The sequence below is a fragment of the Juglans regia genome, chromosome 15, assembly GCF_001411555.2.
Source record: "Juglans regia cultivar Chandler chromosome 15, Walnut 2.0, whole genome shotgun sequence".
In the NCBI taxonomy this organism is placed as follows: Eukaryota; Viridiplantae; Streptophyta; class Magnoliopsida; order Fagales; family Juglandaceae; genus Juglans; species Juglans regia.
The window spans coordinates 1697122-1718934 of record NC_049915.1 but is presented as its reverse complement, the minus strand read 5'-3'; the positions used below and the strand labels follow the sequence as shown (position 1 = coordinate 1718934).

The window sequence follows — 21813 nt, the reverse complement described above, 5'->3', positions numbered from 1 at the left end:
CATTGTAGTGATTACATTTTGTCTTGAAGTGACTATTGGGGAAATCCACTGCCTCGTCTTCACGATCCTGTGGCCAAACAGGACAACTCTTATAATAAAAAGTCCGTTAAGAAATCCAAACTCCATCGCGTTATACGTCGTCGCAAAACTCCACACTCTCCGAAAGCAGTAAAGTGGAGCTCGTGGGTTGTGAAGGAGGTGATGATCGTCGGGCGCCAACAATTCGAATATTTTACTAAACTCTTTACATATAAGAGTATTCTAGCAAAATTTGAGAAAAGCAATAAGGAAAATAGTAAGATAGAGGTGAAAATGGATGGATTACAATTTGGACCAATTCCAGTAAACTTCGAAATCTATGACAGCTCGTGGTGCCAAAGCGTCTATCTCTTTGAAGCTACAACAGTCATATTTGAATGATTTGATGGTGGCAAGTCTGTTGGTCCAACGCATGTAGTGGGAAAAGCTCCATGAAGAGGTGGCACGAGGCCCACACGCAGTGATTTTTATGAAACCACCACTTCTCTCCGAACAATTTGTAGCATGAAAGCCTTCTTGTACCACACGTGTCTCTTGGATGTTGCTACAAAACTATATATCTGCCTTTTTCAGCCTTGGAGGAAACAATAGTTGACAGCTTTAATAATTTAGAAAGTAAATTAAAAATAAAAACAGAAAGAAAAACAAAGATGATTTGAGACCACAGAGTGTAACTTTCCCAGATTCAAAGAAACATATGTATAATGTAGATACAATTTAAAAAAATGTAGATAAAATCATCTATATTGGCTAATACTATAGGGTTATAGTTTGTTCTTTAAATTGGTTAATACTATAGGGTTATAACTACACTAATTTTTATTTGTTATAATAATATGACATAATATTATTAGCTAAAAAATCCGATGCTCCCATCTAATTCCAGGTAAGCAAAAAAGCTGCCGATGTTGTTTGAAATGCCTTCCCTTTAATCTTTAATTATTAATCGTTGGGCTTTCTTTGGATAGTATAATTGCACAATATGAAAAAAAATTATTAATATTATTAAAAAATAATATTATATTATTATTTTGATGAATCTAATGACTAATCCAACGTGGAGTTATGGATAAGAAAGTTTTAAAATTATAAAAAATATGTACTTTTTATCAAATTTTGAATATGGCTTTAATGAAACCAATGCCACCAATGCTCTTAAATCCAATTGTATCTATTGTAACCATTTGAGAATATTACAGGGCTTAATTAGGGTTTTCTTGTAAGAAAAATATCTTAATAAATCCTTATGGTTGCTAAATTTGACCTCAATTGAAGATTAAAAAAGATGCCATCTTAAAAAACCAACTGATTAGCCATAAAACTCTAAATGTGAGTAATTAGCATGTGAAAAAAATGGACTCAAAATATTGATTAAGAGGAAAATTAAAGTGTACTATTTAAAGTTACACCAAGTGCAACTTAAACCTACCTCATATACATATATATATTTAGTACATTTAAAATCACAGCAACTTAGCCCCTTCAGCCACAACCAGCCACCAAATTTCCTTTTTATATATGAAAAACAGATTAGTACAACGTGGGAGCAAAACCCTGTAAATATCTCGCCGTATACAACCATCTTCACACAGGGCAGCAGGCAATTCTACCATTTCTCATGCTGCACAAGCAGCAGCTGTAATCAAGAACAGGAATATCAGTGTGATCAACAGAGCCTTTCTCATGGGGACTGTTTCCAATCAAACTGGAGATTATTAAACCCGTTAAGTGCTCCTAGCCCATTAAGCAGCTGGTTTCCCAAATCCTGTTGATGATTCATGCTTTGGTCTCGAGCCATTGATGGCATTCCTACCCTTCCATTCATGGTAGAATTATTTCCCATCGCCGCTCTGATTCCATTAACCATCGCAGACTGACCAAGTCCACCCATGGTACCAAATCCAGAACCCATACCTGAATTATTGTTAACCGTTCCATTGCCCATCAAGTAGTGGCCACCGTTGAGACCTGCGTTGCTGCTTGTTGGCAAAATCCCATTAACATTTTTCACGTCATTCCCCAAAGAACCAACACTAACCATACCAACTGTGCCATTAAGTTGGTTGGACATCATCACCTCATGTAGGATTTTCTGAACAGAGCTCTGTGAATCACTTGGGTCGGCCTCGCTGGAAAGCACTGGCTGTTGCACGGACATATTTGCAGGTGAATTCGAGGTACTCATGTGGTTGGCAGCTGTTAAGGCACCATGCGCTTGTGGTGGATTGTTAGATGATGGTGTTGGTGATTGAAATGGAGATGGATTGGGCTGTGCCTGTGGAATAGTACTGGATGAACCCGGGGAAGGAATTTGAACAGAATTTCCACCATAAGGACTGCTTGCATTCATGGAATTTTGCTGTCTCGAGTTCATGGAGTTTTGATGGAGAAGCCCAACAATTGTGCTTGCAGAGTTTGACGTGGATGATGCATTGAGGGAATTATTATTTACACCAGACACACCATTGCCAGCAGCAGCCTGGACAGAGCTTTGATCACTGTTTGAGTTCTGGGCCACTTTTTGATGCTGTTGTAGCTGTTCCTCAGGCTGTTGAGACTGACTATGCGAAGTACTCGTCCTCCTAGGATACTTGGCCAAGCTTTCTGAGAAGAAACGGAAAAAAATGAGCTACCCTTGGCATTTGAAAATCCAAAGTACAGTGGTAATGTATCTTGCAAATAAAAATCCATAGAACACGCAAAAAACAAAAACACAAATAAATCTATGAGGGCATTGGAAATTTGGAATACCTATAGACTTGCATATTACAAAAAATTAACTATGAAGAGTTTGGTAGATTTTTTACATGCATATACACTGGAAAAAATCTATTTTCCAACAGAAGACAGCAAAATAGTTTGGGGTGGAAGGGAGCAGCTCTTCATTTGTCAGTATTAGGTCCACAATGTTGAAAACTGCCACCACAGACTTCTCTCGCATTTGAAAAGCCTAAATCTATCGACAATAACATTTTCTTTTTACTGTTATAACTACATTATGAGCAACAATAAAGGCATATTTGCAGATCTGATATTTTAACACAAGGCACATCCCCAACTTAAAGAGATCTAGGGGCCCCACGGGCTGCGAGACAAGAAAATCTAATGTTGAAGATTTTTAGTTAAACAGTTTTGGGAATATTATGCCCGCTGGTATTGAGAAACTAAAAAAACTAAGATAACGTATCCACCCAATAAATCCCTTTAAGAACAATGCTTGGCCCGAACATGAGCCTCCAAGTTACCCTGTTTATTGGATGTGATAGGGAACGCAACACGTATTATAAAACAGAGAGAGATCCTTTGCTTCTCTTGAAAGATCATACAGCTTCCCCATACCTAGGGACCAGTCATTTCTCTTCTTTTTTTCTCTCATACGATCATTTCGTTTTTTGTTTTTTAGAAGTATCTGAGACAATCATTTCTAAAGCACCAAAAGGAAATATTGGAAGCCTGCCCCGAATCTTGATTCGGAGATGCTAATTGGGCAGAAATCGAAGTGGGGGATTTCAGCCTCTAGACAAAGGAGCTCTAAATTCATGTTATTGGCTGTCCAAATTTCAAATGGCTTAGTGATTAAAAGATCCATTCAACATTTTCTTATTTTTGATGTGTTATAAATCTATGCAATGGAACCACATCCTTGACTGCCCCAAACACATCAATCATAGATCTGCTTAGAGAAGACCTTAAAAAGACACCGATTACAAACCAAATATGTCGCAAGGCCAGGTTTCCACACTCCTGATTCATTGACAGAGGATAGAAAAAGAAACTAAGCAAAGCTCTATTAATGGAGAAAGAAAATTCAATTCCTGCACTATGATAACAGTGGAACCGTGCACCAATGATCAAGCCCTATAATAAGTTTTCATGCACCTATGCAAACAAGAGAGGCAGGGGAGTGTAGTTTCCAAGATTCATTTGCTCAGAAGCTCATTCCAATCAAGTGACAGCTAATATGTTGAAGAATTTCAATCCAGCCTGTCCATTTCACCTCCCCCATATATGGGAAGGAGGGAGAGCATTGGGTAAGCCGGGCACTGCATTAACTCCTTGGAAATATAGCAACTTTATAATTATGCAAGCTTTGAAAAAAGTCTCAATGCCACCTTCCTAGCACTCATACCAAAAAAGGTGGGGTCAATGGATGTTCGTGACTATCATCCTATTAGCCTTGTGACTAGGGTCTATAAGATTCTTTCCAAAGCACTAGCAAACCAATTGAGTACGGTGATGGAAAAGTTAATCTTGAAGCCACAAAACGCATTTGTCAAAGGTAGACAAATCCTTGATTCAGGTCTAATTGCAAATGAAGTGCTGGACAGACGTCTCAAATCTCGTGAACCTGGGTTAATTTGCAAACTAGATATGGAAAAAGTCTATCATCATGTTAATTGAAAACTCTTGCTTTATTTACTTGCAAGATGCGGTTTTAGAGAGAGATGGCTGAAATGGATAGAGTTTTGCATCTCAATAGTCCACTTCTCTATCTTGGTGAATGGCTCGCTAGTGGGCTTCTTTGACTCCTCTCGTGGCTTGAGACAGAGAGATCTGCTCTCTCCCTTACTCTTCCTATTCGTCATGGAAGCTCTCAGTAAGATGATTCTAGGCCTTGTAGAAGGTGGTTTTCTCTACAGTTTCTCGATGGGGAATGGTAATTTCGACTCTCTTAATATTTTTCATTTGTTTACTGATGACACTCTCATATTATGTGTAGCAAACCTCGGGCATATCCAATCTTTAAGGGTTCTACCTCTTTGTTTTGAAGCCGTCTCGGGTTTGAGAGTTAATCTTTCAAAGTCTAAAATAGTGTTGATGGGGAATGTTCCGGAAGCGGCGACTCTAGCCTCTCTCTTGGGATTTAAGGTATCTTCTTTACCTCTTCAGTATCTTGCCTTACCCTTGGGCGCTTCCTTCAAATCAGAACAGATTTGGAATGCTGTGATTGAAAAGGTGGAGCGCAGGTTGACATCTTGGAAGAGGTGGTATTTATCGAAAGGTGGTAGGCTCACATTGATTAAAAGTACTCTCTCAAACCTCCCCAACTATTTTTTTTCTCTGTTCCAACTCTCAGCAAAGATTTCCAACCGTATTGAGAAGCTACAACGCGATTTCTTATGAAGTGGTTTGGGGAACAAGTTCCAGTTCCATCTGGTCAATTGGTCCATGGTGTGCACTCCATTTTCTAGGGGTAGATTGGGGATTCGTAACTTGACGAAGTTCAACCAAGCCCTATTGGGTAAATGGTTGTGGTGGTACCAACAAGAAAGGGGGGCCCTGTGGAAGTTTGTCATAGTTGCACAGGATGGGGATGCATGGGATGGTTGGTGCTCGAATGAGTACGTGGCTTACATCGGGTGGGTTTGTGGAAAAAATTAGGAAGGGTTGGGAGACTTACAGGAGACACATATATTGTTGTGGGTGATGGCTCTCGCGTCAGATTTTGGCATGATAAATGGTGTGGTGAACGTTGTCTCAAAGATACTTTCCCTGCCATATTTGAGCTAGCACGAGTAAAGGATGTAGCGATAGCGGATCTTTTGGCTTTTTCTAATGGCTCCCCTCAATGGAATGTGGACTCTACTAGGGCAGCCCAAGACTGGGAGTTGGAGGTTATCACAGACTTCTATGCGGCACTGTATTCCGTACGTATGACCGAAGGTACTATGGACAAGATGTTTTGAAGCCCTTCCAAGAAAGGTAAATTCACGGTCAGATCATTTCACAAAGTTTTATCGAGCCCAAGCAGGCTCACTTTTCCATGGAAGAGCATCTGGCAGACCAAAGCTCCTTCAAAAGCAGCTTTTTTTTTGTTTGGACAACAACATTGGACAAAATTCTCACCACAAATAATCTAAGGAGACGTCAATTAATGATATTGGACTGGTGTTACATGTGTAAGAAAGATGGTGAATCAGTTGATCATCTGTTTCTACATTGCGAGGTGGCCAGGACCACATGGGCTAATTTTTTTATAGGGCTTGGTTTATCATGGGACAAGCCCGGCAGATTGGTGGATTTTCTAGCATGTTGTAGAGGCCTTCGAGGAAATTCACAAGTTGCAGCAATATGGAAAATGGTCTCCATATGTATGTGTTGGTGTATTTGGCGGGAGCGAAATGATAGAAGCTTCAAAAACCACGAGAGAACAATGGAGGAGCATAAAAGTTATTTTTCTTTAAAACATTGTTTTCTTGGGTGGGGGCCATTGTTTGTAACGGACTTAATGTCCATGACTTTCTACTTTCAGTTGTAAACTATAGCTAGGTATTTCTCATGTACACTCCCTGCGTACTTGGGTTTTGCCTATTATTATGAATAAAACTTCTTAATTACCGATCAAAAAAAATCTTAACCAAAATCTCATATGATTTCCTCACAGCACACGCAACATTCTTATTTAAAGGCCTCATTTCTCCTAGCCCATTAAATCTTTCCAGATCTCTCATCATTGTTACTATAGTCTTGCTAAAGAGCGAAAACCCTTTCCCATGATTACTCTACCGTATGCAAGCAATAATAAAGTTTACAGACTCCTGAAGCTGAATTCTCCAAATGTCATGAAAACCAAAAGGAATCGCTTGATCTCCAGCAAGCACAGAATATATAACATTTAACAAAAAGAAGTAATGCCTAAATAAAGTGAGCAACCGTCCAAAACACATCAGGAAAAAAGTCGTGCTAATATATTTTGGTGATTTACACGTTAACAGATAACCATTATGTTAACAGCATAAAATTTGGGGCCACTACTACATCTTCCCTTTGGATTTGTTTTGCGTTTTGAGCGGCAGGGTGCACATTAGGGTCACAAGAAGATTCTGCCGCTAAAGTCTTCAATTGCTTAAAATCAAGGAAATAAACTTTCTGCAATTTCTACAAATTTACCCCAATAAAGTCACATTAGATGCATCAGTTCGATAGTATAGCAATACTTATCAAAAGATAGCATTGCAATACTACCATGGATCTAGTTAAGAGTTTCCCAGCTTCATTTCTTTTTTTTTGATAATTGTAAGTATATTAATAAAAGAATAGGCAAAAGCCAAGTTCAGTACAAATAATGTCCTAGCTAAGTAGGAACATTGAAATTAAGGAAAGCATGGAAATCTTGGCCATTGAAATTAACAGAATGGGCCCAAGTACATAGGGTTCTAAACAAGAAAGCCTTTAGTTCATCTATTGATCTTTCCTTGTCTTCAAAAGTCCGTTCGTTACGCTCCTGCCATAGACACCACATGACACAAATGGGCACCATTTTCCAAATAGCCTTGATCTGTTTGTTACCTCTTAAATCTGTCCAACTAGCCAACATCTCCACCACGGACTTGGGCATAACCCATCCCAAGTCTAATCTTCTGAATACTTCATTCCATATCCCTCTAGCTATATCACAATGTAGTAGAAGATGATCCACCGATTCACCCTCGTTCTTGCACATACAGCACCAATCAACGATGATCACTCCTCGTCTTCTCAAATTATCTGTTGTGAGTATCTTACCCAAAGAAGCAGTCCACACAAAAAACGCTGCTTTGAGGGGTGCCTTGTGTCTCCAAATCCTTTTCCAGGGGAATTGGGTTGGCTGTTCTTGTGTTAAGGATTTATAATACGAGCGAACCGAGAATAAGCCTTTCCCCGTGTGTATCCACCACAACCTATCAGCTTGATGATTGCTGCGTTTGAGAGAATATAAGAGGCTGAAAAAGGATGCAAAAATATCAACTTCCCAATCATGTGCTGCCCGGGTAAAGTTAATATTCCATTGAATTTGTTCCCCCACTATTACCATAACTTCCTCCACGGATACATCATTATCACTTGCCACCCTAAAGAGAATAGGGAATAGATCCTTTAAAACCCCATTACCACTCCAATTATCATACCAAAATTTGATCCTAGTCCCATTTCCAAGACAAAATCTTATATGCCTGGAAAAGACCCCCCAACCTCTTCTTATATGTTTCCACAAACTCACACCATATGTCCCATTCACTTCATTGGTACACCATCCCCCCCATAATTCACCATATTTGCTCTCGATCACCAGTTTCCATAATGCTTCAGGTTCTTTATGGTATCTCCACAACCATTTCCCAAGTAATGCCCGATTAAAGCTTCTCAAATTTCTAATGCCCAACCCGCCAGAAGAGATAGGTCTACAAACATTTTCCCACCTGACTAGGTGAAATTTAAATTCTTCCCCCATACCTCCCCATAGGAAATCTCGATGTAGTTTCTCAATGCGAACTGCCACACTTGCTGGGATAGGAAACAAGGATAGAAAGTATGTCGGTAAATTAGATAACGTACTCTTTATCAAGGTAATCCTACCGCCTTTTGACAAATACATTCTCTTCCATCCTGCTAATCGACGCTCTACTTTCTCAATCACTATATCCCATATAGGAATCGCTCGTGAGACAGACCCCAATGGAAGACCAAGGTATGTCATAGGAAGTGAAGCAATCTTACACCCCAGAGTATTAGCCAACTGTCTTATCCGTCGCACACCTCCAATAGGCACCATCTCTGATTTATCCAAGTTCACTTTCAACCCTGAAGCTGCTTCAAAACAAAGGAGAAGGGCCTTTAAGACGCGAATCTGATTGTTGTCTGCCTCGCAAAAAATAAGAGTATCATCTGCAAACAATAAATGTGAAATATTAATTGATCCTCCTCCCGGGGATCCTATTGAATACCCATTCAGACACCCGTTTGCAACCAGAGCTGAAGTCATTCTACTCAGAGCCTCCATTACAATGACAAAAAGTAATGGTGACAACGGATCTCCTTGTCTAAGGCCTCGTGTACTATTAAAAAAACCCGTTGGACTTCCATTTATCAGCACTGAAAATTTTGATGTAGAAATACACCAACGGATCCATGATCTCCATCTTTCCCCAAATCCACATCTCCTTAGAAGGTCTAGTAAAAATTCCCAATTTACGTGATCATACGCTTTTTCCATGTCTAGTTTGCATAAGACCCCATTTCTACCATCTTTTAGTTTGCTGTCCAAAATTTCATTTGCTATAAGTACAGCATCTAGGATCTGTCTATCCTTGACAAAAGCATTTTGAGGCTTTGAAATTATCTTTCCCACTACCTCACTAAGGCGTTTTGCGAGAACCTTGGAAATGATCTTGTAAACCCCATTTATTAGGCTAATGGGTCGGAACTCCCTGATTTCTTCAGCCCCAACTCTCTTTGGGATCAAAACAAGAAATGTGGCATTTAGGCTTTTCTCGAAATGTCCAGCTTCATGAAACTCCTGGAACACCAACATGAGATCATCTTTTAGTATATCCTAGCAAGTTTGAAAAAAACCCATAGAAAACCCATCAGGACCCGGAGCCTTGTCTTTGGCCATCTTCCTCACCACTTCGAAAACCTCACCCTCCTCAAACGGCCTCTCCAAATGAATACCATCCCTAGGCCCAATAGTGTCGAAGGCTAATCCATCAAGCTTTGGTCGCCACACCTCCTGTTCAGTAAGTAGTTGTTCAAAGAACCCAACTACATGATTATTAATTCTCTGTTCATCCTTGCACTCTGCCCCATCTATCTTCAGCATCTCAATATTATTAGATCTTCTGTGTGAATTAGCCACTCTATGGAAGAACTTAGTGCATCTATCGCCTTCCTTCAACCATAGTGCTCTCGACTTTTGCCGCCACGAAATCTCTTCTAGTAGAATGATCCTCTCCATATCTGCAACCATCTCTAGTTTTTTAATCATTTCGTCCTGTGATAAAGACCTGGACTCTTGAATCCTATCCATTTCAGCGATCTCCCTTGTCTTGATTTTCTTCTGTTCCCCAATGTCTCCAAAAGACTGTCTATTCCATAATTTTAAATCTTGTTTTAAAGCTTTCAATTTCCTCGCCAGAATAAAACTTGGAGTGCCCTGAAAATGATACGCTGACCACCACTGTTTGACCCTATCAACAAAACTTTCTGTTTCTAGCCACATATTTTCAAACTTAAAATACCTACGTCTTCTTTGAATCCCACCAGAATCCAACATAATTGGCCAATGATCCGAACATAGTCTAGGCATTCTTTTTTGCCAAACCTCCGGGAAGTGATTTTCCCACTCAGGAGAAATTAAGAATCTATCTATTCGAGACCAGGACTGATTATTAGCCCACGTACCTAAGCCTCCCGCCATAGGTAGATCCACAAGATTCAACTCAAAAATACATTCTGAGAATTCAGTCATAGCTGGCCTTAGTCTTCTATTACCAAAGCTCTCACTAGGGAATCTTGTTACGTTAAAATCTCCTCCAATACACCATGGAAGATCCCACCAACTGTATACTCCAGCTAATTCATCCCATAGAAGTCTACGATCTATGTCTGAATTTGGACCATAAACCCCTGCAAATGCCCACAAAAATCCATCCGAGATGCTCATAAACGAGCATGCTACCGTAAAAGCCCCAATATACTCCTCCTTTTTCTTCACTACCCTTTGATCCCACATTACCAAAACACCACCTGAAGCCCCATTAGCTGCCAAGTAAACCCACTCCACGTGTGTGCAGCTCCATACACTTCTTACAATACTAGTGGTGATAGCTTTCAACTTCGTCTCCTGTAAACAAACAATGTCCGCCTTCCATTCTCTCAACAAGTTTCTCACTTGAAGTCTCTTACTCAACACATTTAGGCCACGGACATTCCATGAAACTATTTTTGGTTTCATTTGGGAAGGGCCAGCCCCTTTCCTTTAGACCTTTCCCTACTAGAATTACCTTCAGAGTTCATTGACCAAGTCAACCTCCTAAGCTCTCGCTGTTTTTTGGATCCTATTTTCTTATGTTGTTGATGGCCTGCTTCAATGGCTGTGAGGAGTGCCATGAATTGCTCCTCATACCCTTCACATTTCAATCCCACAATATCCTGAATATCTTTTACTGTTTTAAAAACCCAATCTGAAGCATTCGACTGATCTGGGAAGAGACAGCTCAACGGGAAAGGATTTTGAATTTGAAATTCCTGTAGTTCCTGTAGTTCCTCCAGACCTACTTCATCCATGGTATTTGACACCTGAATAATTCTCTGAGAATTTTCCTCATCTGAAAGGAATAAATCTTCACTTGCCGAATCTCCCCTTTCACTATCCCTCCTAGAAACGTCTTCGTTGAAAGGCTCAGAAGTGTCCGTCGGACCTTCATCACCCCCCCCACACCCCATCGGCGCGTTCTGTGCACACAGAGGAGGAAGAACAACGCTCGGAGTCGACGTGTGCTTCTCACCATTCTGTGCACCTTCGGTACCTCCCCCACACCCCATCGGCGCGTTCTGTGCACATAGAGGAGGAAGAACAACGCTCGGAGGTGATGGAAGAACCACTTCTATCGTCGACGTGTGCTTCTCACCTTCCTGCTGGATCAGTGTCTTCGTCGGCGCCTTCTGAGATCGACGTGACGATGATTCCGGCAAGTCTTCATCCTGTTTAAGGCGCCGCGACGTCGATGGCGGCTGATCTCCTTCCTTCGCAGAAGTCGCCCTAGGCCTCCAGAGGTTTCGGGTCTTGAAGATGGGCCTCCACCTTCCACGCGGGTCTCGGGCTTGATATGGCCCGTAAGGGCCCATATGAGTTGGCCCTCCCGACGTCTGCCCCTTCCCCTTATCGTCCCTTAAACGCCCCGTTTCACACTGACCCATTCCATCCCCGACAACACGCAACACTTTATCAACTTCCTTCTGCAGGTCCCTCAACTGCCACTGCATGTCCCTCACCATACCGCGTACCTCCCGCATGTCTCTCTCGAAATCTCCTTCCCGAAAGTATCCCTGGTGACCTCGAGCCCCTTCTCCTCCGCCAGCCCCTTGCCTTGGCACAACCCTTGTCTCTGTCGATGTTAAAGCTTCTTTGTATGATTGAAATTGAGTTTCCTTCCCCCACTGGTGACCTCGAGCCCTTTCTCCTTCACCATACCCAGCAGATTTGCTGCCCAGCAGAGAGGCCTTCCTAAGCACCTCCCTCAATCTTTTCCATCCCCTTCCTCCCTCTTCTTCAGGAATCAACATGAGACTACGGCGCCCCCCTTCAGCATACACAGCAATCTCCAAGAATCTGCCGCGTTTATTGGAACATCTCTGCGCTATGAAACTCCTGTACCCCTCCCTTGTTGATGAATAATAATCCTTATTAACACCCGTCACACTCTCCTCCAATACTCTCTCAAGCCACTGAGCAGTGCTCAAGCCCATCAGAATCTCCTGTTTAAACCTTCTACCTCTCTCAGTGATACGTATGAGACCTCCTTCTCTCATGATGGAGAATATTTTTGCTTCAATGACAAGCTCCCAAAAACTTCCCATACTTATCTCCAGATGATATGACTTTATCCAGAAGATACCAATCTACATTCTACACTAAACTACATGCTAATCACCAAAGATTTACATGCTAATCACCTCAAGAAAATACCAACACAGCAGCAAAACACAAGAAAACCAAGAAAAGCAAAAAGTGTACGGAGAGAAAATCTCAATTTAAGATTATGACACATCAACTAAAATATACATTTCTTTGATCTAACCTTCTAACATTACTCTCAGCCTTGGTAAAAGACCACCAATGAAACACATACGTAAAAGTAAAAGTTTTAATGAAAGAAAATTTGCAGGAAACTTACCCATAGGTCCTGTCCCTTTTTCCCAGCTATAATCAATCAAGTCTTTCATACTATTAACCACTTCTGATATCTGTAAGCACGAGAATGATAGTAAAGAACAGAGTGATCAAACTGTACAGAATTATCGTTAATATATTTCAAGAACTGCTCCGAAGCTATTTTTTTTATCCTCCAAAAAATCCACAGTTAAGCATTTTAACCAGTGCTTACCATTGTGGTCTAATGACATAAAAGAAACTATAGCAATAAGGGATAAGTCCTGAGTACTAGGCCTTTGTGAGAAGCAAAAGCTGAAAGGAATCCAAATGTCTCTCAAACACAGAAAAGATCTTAGCATACCATTGTGTTTGAACTGCTAGATTTTTACATAGAAAGAGAAAATTTCAAGTATTGACCTCAAACAAGGGAAAGAACCTAATCCAACACATGATGAAGTAGTTGATCCTAAAGGAAAAGCATATCCTTAATGATGTAGTAACATGGAAAGGATTCATCATGTCAACAAAATCTGTGAATAGTAGTGAAATGATTTGTGAATGGTAGTGAAATAGTTTGAGTTAAGATGTTTTAGGAGATTTTGGGAAATAAGTGAAAAAATTGAATAAAAATATTATAAAGTTAAAATCTTGTTAGAACATAATTTTTTAATATTATTTTTGTTGGGATTTGAAAAAATTGAATTGATTTTTGTATTCTAATTGGAAGTTTATAAAAATTGTAATGATTAAATTAAAAAGTTGAATATTTGAAATTGAAAAGTGTTTATGTTTAAGTAATGTTTAGATGTTGAGATAAGATGAGAATATCTCATCTCAACATCCAAACTAGCCCTTAGTGGACGTTTAACCAGGAGAGTGGCTCATAACTGGAAGGTAGAATTCCTTCACGGGGTTTTCCAATCTCTCTTACTCTACTAGAAAATAAACAACATAGAAAATAGCTTGCCAAAATCAAAATACATAGTACTCAAAAAGAAAGAAAGAAAAGAAAAGCAAATGTTATTCCCTAGATAGAAATTGCAAAGATCTCAAGCACAAATTACCCAACCGCTAACCACTTATTGTTGTTTTGCGTTTTACTTCATATTCCAAGTAAGGTGATTTACTACTCTTAAATGTGGAACCCAGAGCATTCAACTTTTAAAGCTGGAGGAATAACAAGAGAGAAATAGGACATTACCTGAAGACATCGAACGTATCTCTTTGTATATCCTAAATCATTTACCAATGGAACTTCCAAGGCCTTCGCTAACTGTCGAGCCGATGCTACAAACCTAAAGAAAAATCACACAGAAAGAATTAATGAAAGGCCTTAAATGCCACACATCATTGGTCAAGGCCAGGGAAAGTCAATGACAAACTACTCTCACGTAATTCATACCGAGATATACCTAATATCATAAACAGTAACCACAAGGCATACCTCAAACCCTGCAGCCCGCAGGGGATTCTTTTTTCTCATTAGGGGGAGGGGAACCAAAATTTGCAACCACGTAGTCACAATAAAATATAATACACTGGCAGCCTTATCTGACGAAGTACTTGAGAATCAAAACATATTTCATAGATGAAGCAAGTTTGAGAATCAAATGTTGTCTTTTGCAAATACTCAGCACAGTGCCAACGAAACATGGTTAAATCTCAACTTCTATTAGCTTCCATACTCATGTTGCTAGTGCAATTAAAGCTACATGAAGATCGTAAAATGTGTGCATTATGCATCAAGCTGAACTGCAAAACACGTGGACCACCATTCCTCAAGTCAACATAGATGGAAATAATTTCTTCATTATCAAGCTTATGATGCTTGAGAGAACAGAAACAAGTGAAGAAAAGAAATGTGTGGACAGATACAGAGAGAGAGAGAGAGAGAGAGAGAGAGAGAGAACTGAGCTAAAAAACATTAAAACATTCTGATCAAAAAAAAAAAATAAGGAATACATAAAGTGTTTTATTGCTTTTTTCACATTTTTACCCCTTCTTGAAAAGAAATTAATCAAACAGGTAAATTCCAGGAGTAAAAGTGAAGCACCACTCAAAAGGCTTAAAAATAGCATAAGAACAAGGAACCATAAAAGTCAGGGGCTTACATGTTACAATTATTTTGCAACTCTGAAACAGATATATTGGACGATGCATTTTGAGTAGCAGCCTGGTATTTTTGAGCCGCAGTTCCTAGCTGACTAACCTGTGCACCACAAATACCGTCAACTACTTCGAACGGCAATTGGGGATGAGGAGAATTCGACAATTAATGGGTAATTTTCACATCCAATGAAAACGTGTGTGCCGACCTACAGGTTATCAAATCCAGGATGTGGTACATCTGAAATGAAACAACCAAGGTACAGTACTTATTTCATCTAAAACTAATAAAAATCCATTGTATATCATTTCAATCAATGCTGGACAGGCTTCAGTTTAGACATCCAGTAATATGACTCAAAACTAAGTAAAGATAAAGCTGAAAATGAAAATAAACAATCACACAATCTAGAACAATAATAGAAACAAGACATAATTTGAAAATTTCAGCACTAAGAAATAACCCCCCCCCCTTTCTTGGTGGTTTAGAAAGGCGAATCTAGCCTCCGAAATCAGCTTAATGATTGGGCTTCTCCCTTCCCTTATTAGCTGGTTGTTGTGGATTAGGCGTTGCACTGCACGCATGGAGGGTATGGTGGAAACAGGAGTGGCCATTGTATTCAGGATTAAGAGCTTCTTGGCTGAGCGATTGATGGCAAAGCAAGATCTGTCAGTCATAAAACAATTTGATCCATATGTATTGAAGCAATTAGGCATAACTTCACTGCCTATTAAAAGACCGAAGTATCTTATTCTTAAGTGGCTAAGACCCACCAGAGGAAATGTCAAACTGAACATAGATGGGAGCAGTCGCAGGAATCCAGGCCCGAGTGGTGGAGGAGGAATTATCAGAGATGCGAATGGAGAGTTTGTGGCTGCATTCTATAGGCACTATGGGACTCGGTCCAACTCAGAAGCAGAAGCTTTCGCTTTAGTAGATGGTCTGAAACTTTACAGGCAGCTAAATCTTTATGAGGTGAAGTGGAATCTGACTCCAAGTTGATTTGTTCATGGTGGCAAAACGATTTTGAGGTTATCAGCACAGTGAGGAACGCATGGGATCAAGCAAAGTCCTTTGCTAACCACATGGTTATTCATGTACATCATGCATACCGTGAAGTCAATCAGGTGGCAGATGGATTAGCAAAAATTGGAGCTCAGGGGCAATCAACTGATATCTTGGAGCTCCGTAACCTTCCTTGCGAATTTAAGGGGATGTTGAAACTTGATAAATTGGGCCTTCCGTATTTACATTGTAAATGATGATGACTGTTAGTGGGGACTTTGTGTTACCACAGTATTCCTCCGCCATAAGTGAGGGCTATTAATAAAAATGGGGCTACGGCCTCTTTCAAAAAAAAAAAAAGATTTGCATGCGTTCTAGTAAACCCTTAATTAATAGAGTGAAGGTGCTTTGCAAGCATTCACATAGGATTTGTAGCACTTCCACATTCCATCCAATTAAATTTCTCCAATTATCAACATGCTTAAAAAGAAAGATTTCTGGACCATCTTTATGCCGCATTGGAGGCAAAAAGTTTACATGAATACTGACAAGAAGCGGAATACAAAAAAAAAAAAGGAATCCAGACAATCAAATACAGAAACAAGTTATTATCATAACTATCAAGATAAGGACAAGAAGCGGAATACAAAAACGAAAGAAAGGAATCCAGATAATCAAATACAGAAACAAGTCATTATCATAACCATCAAGGAAAGAACCTCCTAAATCCAAGACGTTGATCCCCACATGATTCAAACATTAGCAGCTAGCCAAAAGGAGCACATAAAATATACGAACTTCCTATTCATAACCCGTGTCTTTTAGAAAAACTAAATCTGCTCTACGAATTCTAGCACAAATGATTAGCAAACAAGCACACTACCATTAAGAGTCTAAGACAGTAGTTGTAAACTATTTAACCACCTTACAGAAATATTTATTTACACCAAAACAAATGGTTGCCTCATCGTATTTAAAAAAGCAACGTCTAGTTGTCACTGAACAATCAATATACCACAATCAGCCAGCTAACTTGGTTCCCCAATAAAGATATCTTGCAGGAATCAAGTAGTCAACCGTAAAACAGAAGAGCTTCTCTTGTCGCAAAACAATATTTCATCATTACCTGAGGTATCAGCAATCTTCGAGGGATGAGCTCTTCATGGCGCCGAGCACAAAATTCCCAGGAGCATATCTAGTCAAAAGGATGGCCAGAGACAAGAAAATGTCAATAGCAATGCATAAAGAATAACGCAGACATTAGAGGTAAAGATGCCATTCCCTTCTGTGCAACCTTTAGGTCTGGAGAGAAAACTATTCGTAGCTGACCATCACGAACAACGCGAAGTTGCTCAAACACACTTTCCTGTATTGCCTTAGCATAGTCCAGGACAATCTGACCAGATGAATTCTCATATTCACGGGGCATATCAACATAAAGAAGTTCTTCCAAAGTACCACTTTCATACTTTATTTTGAAAAGCCTGGGAAGAACCTCAACAGTTGCTTCTACAGTAAACAGAATTCAGACACCAGTTAGACATGGAAAACTCCATCCATACACCAAATAAAAGTAGCAAGGAGCATAACTAGAGACACTTTATTCACCAAAAATCAAAGATGCTAGTGAGCCAATAGCATAGTGTACATTTAAAAGAGGACACTAAATTGCCGAGGAAAACAACATGGAATGAACAACAAACTTGAAAAACTAATTGAGAACATACCAAAACCACGGCCAGGCTTGCGGTTACATATTTCACAGTGCCACACATCCTGAAAAATTCACAAGATTGATTATTTTCCCTTGGACGAGTATTTGAGTTAATAGGAAACCAAATCGGGATGAATGCATAGAGATCCAAGGGCTAATATTTTTTTTTTATAAGGGCTAATAAAATTTTGAGAGCATGAATTGAAATTATTTACTTCAAACTAGCATGGAGGCGATATTAAGTATCAGCAGTTTATAGATACAAAAGATAAACAACAAGAAGAGCTTAAGCAGGTTTGCATGTCCTCGGGGGTAATTTAATGTCATTAGCAGCAACCTGAGGAAAAACTCCAGTTGTTTGCCGGCCACTTCCATACATAGAAACACACCATCTCTTTTTAGCATGGGGGGCAAAGTACTCGGCAACAAATTTCCTCCAGAACTCAATATTGTTGTCCTACACAAAGGTTTTATAAATTATTACAGATCATAACAGCTACACCAAATGAAGCATATAAAAGACTATAAATGGTAACAAAATCTTACTTCTGGTCTGCGTTGTTGCTGATACATGTAATGTGTGAGCCGCCTAGCACACGTCCCAGGTGCATAGACTGATTTTGCAGGAGGTCTCAAAGGCAAATTCTGCTGTTGAAACTGCTGTTGCAATTGGGAACGCTGCTGGGGCATTGCCTTCAATAGTTGTTGTTGCTGGTGTTGTTGATGTTGCTGTTGCTGTTGCAGCTGCAAGAGTCTTTGTTGATGCAGAATATTAATCTGGGCAGCAGCAGCCTGAGAGGGCTGCCTTGACATGTGGAGGAGTTGCTGTTGCTGCTGTTGTTGCTGCTGTTGTTGCAGAAATAAGGATTGATCAGAATGTTGAGGTTCCATTTTTACTGGCACCAGACTTCTCATTGTCTGAATTTGTTGCGGTTCCAGTTTCACCGGACGAAGATTTCTTAATGATTGTAACTGCTGCTGCTGCTGTTGCTGTCCGTGCTGATCATTTGACAGCTGGGGCTCCAACTTTACAGGTCCAACACCACCTCCTCCTCGAATTTGTTGAAATTGCTGCTGCTGTTGCTGGTGGGAACCATGTGGAGCAGAGAACTGTTGCATTGCCGGCTGACCATGTTGGAAATTTTGGGATTCAAGTTGATGGGACTGTTGTTGATCTGACATTAGCTGGTTACCAGAAGAGTTCGAGAATTGCTGACCCTGATTTTGTCCAGATGAAGAAGGGTTCACCATGTTCGAAGCTACAAATGAAGATGAAGGAGTATTAAAACCCATACCATTGCCAATACTAGAAAGTTGATCCGACTCAGCCCCAGTATCAATACCTCCACGCTGGCTACTTCCAGGACCCGAAAGCAAAGTATTCGGACCTCCATTTCCAAAAGACTGATTAAGAAGGGATGACATATTGGGCACGTTTCCCAGCATATTCATGTTATTAAACGGAGTACGGGGTGACACAAGTGAAGGAAAAGCCGTCTGGGAAGGCATGGGACCCCCTTGAGGTCCTAACATTCCAGAATTTGATCGCAAGAGTGAAGGTGAAACGGACTGGGTGCCACCAATTGGTGTGGGCGGCCCCGAAGGTACCATCTTTCCAGAAGCGCAAACTAAACACACTGACCGAAGTGCTACAACTATCTAAAACAACAAGAATCAAGAAACTACAATTACGCAAGGCGTGAAAAACCGGACAAATTGCTCAAACCAGATAGCACTTCTCCGCAACATCCAAGGTCTTTGGCTTCAAAGAAGCTTATTGTGCACCAATAGAAGTGGGCAAGCTTTCTGCCTGTGCATATGGTGTTGACTTCTTCCAAAGGCAAGCCAAGTACCGAGACAGCCCAAAACCAAGGAATAAGCATCGATTCTGAACATACTAGAATTGTACCGTTTCTGCAAAACCAGCAATCTCCAAGCCGCTTCCGCATGAATCTCTGTATAATTTACGAATTTTCAGATCTACCATAGCTTCAACCATTGTACAAAAACACTAACCAATCCACAATCAAACATTCACTCCCAAACACAGATTCTGAATCTCAATTTCCCCACACTACCGGCCAAAAGCTGCAACCAAATCCCAAAACAAACCCACGTCACCAAAATTCACAACCCTACAAAAGAAAACGAAAGTGAACCTTACCCATCAAAGAACAACTCCTTTTCTCATACCTCCGAGTTCAAGTTTCAAACATGAACCCCCCCCCCCCCAAGCAATCCCAAAAAGCACAAAATCGAAACTTTATCAAACAATAACAACAATCACGACTGCAAACAACAATCAAAAGGCTAAACAAATGCAGACAACAACTAAACCCGCATCGATCGATTCTCAAACCTTAACAATCAACGATCCAGAGCTTCCAATGAGCAACAACACACTCCAAAAACTCCCAGGACCTGACTATCAAACTTTAAGAAGGGCAAAAAAGAAAAGCGAAGAAGACGGAATAAAATACGGAGTCAAAGACTACCCAAGGACTCACCGGAGTTGGAAATTGAATAGGTCACAAAGTCTTCAAAGCCCACCAATAAAACATCACAATGATAAAAAAGAATCCCCTAGAAAACCAAATTCGAACTCTTCTCTCCTTTACATACGTATCTTTCTCAAAATTACTTCAGCTTAAAATTGTGGCACGGAGAAAAAAAACAAAGCCCAGAGCTCTCTTTTTTCTCTCTAGGGTTTCTTCATCTCTCAGTCTGTGCTCAGTAGACGCCCCCCCTGTTCCTCGCTGTATTCTTTTAGAGAGAGAAAGTAGAAAGTTTTAGAGAGAGAAAGAGAGTTTTTTGCTGTCCTTGCGGACGTCAAAACTGTATTCGATCCGATTCAATTTTCTTCATTCTCTCTCTCTTTCTATCTCTACTGTGACAAATGAAGTCAAATGCTACTCTTTCTCCCTGTACGCTTATTTATGTGCATCCATAGATAAATACCATCATCATCGTCATCCATCATCCGCGATGTTAAATGCTTTATTTACGGGATTGCCACGATTTGGTGTGTTGTTGGAACTCCTTGTGTGTGTTTGCTCGGACTCTATTATGGTACATCTAACTTTCATCTCTTGCCATCTGACTTGTACAATCTTAAAATATTTAAATTCGGTGCCTTTTTTTGAAAAAAATAGGATAATTAATCTAAAATTTATATGAAAAAACTCATTTAAAAAAAAAATGAATTCATTTATTTAAAAATAAGTGTGAGAAACTTGAACATTTTATAATTATATATAGCATTACTCTTATACAAAAATCAAATTGTATCTCTATTCATACTCGAGCAACTTTACTTTTTTGCAAAAATTAAAAATAAATAAAAATTTCTATATCATCCTAACCCAACTTTATAAACTTTTCGAATCAATATAAATCAAATTATGTCAGGTGAATTGTGTGCAATGTAAAGACATTCAAATATAATTATTCTGAATCAAAATCTCATAATCAACGTAACACAAAATCTCAAAACAACATAAATACGTCATCCTCGTATTTTTCGTTTCGATAGAGGCTTTGAAGAGAAAATGTGTAGTCACATTGACATATATGGAACAAAATTGACTTGTATATAGGCAAGAATAATGTTATAAAAAAATATATTGTATAAAAATTGTTACATAGTGATGTAATGTTGTACTTCACATTCTAAATGTAGGAGATGAACCACATGTTCTAGTGTTTGATATATGAAAGCTGTGTATAGTATTTCCTATTTTAAACAATTGAGTTGTCAACATATATATATATATATATATATATATTTATGTATATATCAATTTCAATAGATATACCTCAAAAGTAGTAATGTCAAATAAAACTATGTCACAATTAGTCAACTATTCTAGCTCAACTGGTTCTTTTCCACTAATAGCCTTAACCAGGAAAGAGCTCTACTCCTGCATGTGTAAAAGACTTCAAAACCCTGATAATTTAAGAATAATTCTATTCAAAACAAAGAATAATCATTTGTATGAGCCATTAGAAGTGAGACTCGTTTAGTTGCATTGTGGTAAATTGTAATTGAGATAGATGAAAGATTTGAAACTTGTTTGGGATAGGGACAGGGATAGGGATAGGAATAGGGATAGGGATAAATCAAAAGGGAAAATATACGATAATTAAATTATAAACAAGTAGGGTTTATGAGATCCTTTAAATTTATGGTGATAACTTCTTGATAGCATTCTTTCTTTATGATAATTATTTTTAAATTAAATGGATGAGATTTTGCTACCTTAACATTTGCCATATTTTGAAGTTTCTTAATTATTTTTCTTCATTCTTTGCATC

General features: G+C 39.4%; 1 protein-coding gene across 4 annotated transcripts; it reads right to left on the bottom strand.

The window, feature by feature from the left end:
* Positions 1-1384: 1384 nt before the first annotated feature.
* Positions 1385-20402, bottom strand: LOC108986178 (transcriptional corepressor SEUSS-like). Of its 4 annotated transcripts, XM_035685701.1 has the most exons (11): positions 20007-20402; positions 18843-19454; positions 18046-18758; positions 17837-17956; positions 17513-17561; positions 17080-17294; positions 16912-16980; positions 14785-14882; positions 13875-13968; positions 12696-12765; positions 1385-2643 (listed from the first exon to the last, which is right to left on the bottom strand). In XM_035685701.1, exons 2-11 carry the CDS (start codon positions 19108-19110, stop codon positions 1721-1723), a joined length of 2619 nt encoding a protein of 872 aa, XP_035541594.1. In that variant the 5' UTR covers positions 19111-19454; positions 20007-20402; the 3' UTR covers positions 1385-1720. The 4 variants fall into 4 exon arrangements, with proteins under 4 accessions (XP_035541594.1, XP_035541593.1, XP_035541592.1 ...); XM_035685700.1 differs by having other exon boundaries at positions 18046-19587; positions 20007-20396; XM_035685699.1 differs by having other exon boundaries at positions 18046-19454; positions 20007-20396.
* Positions 20403-21813: the final 1411 nt, after the last annotated feature.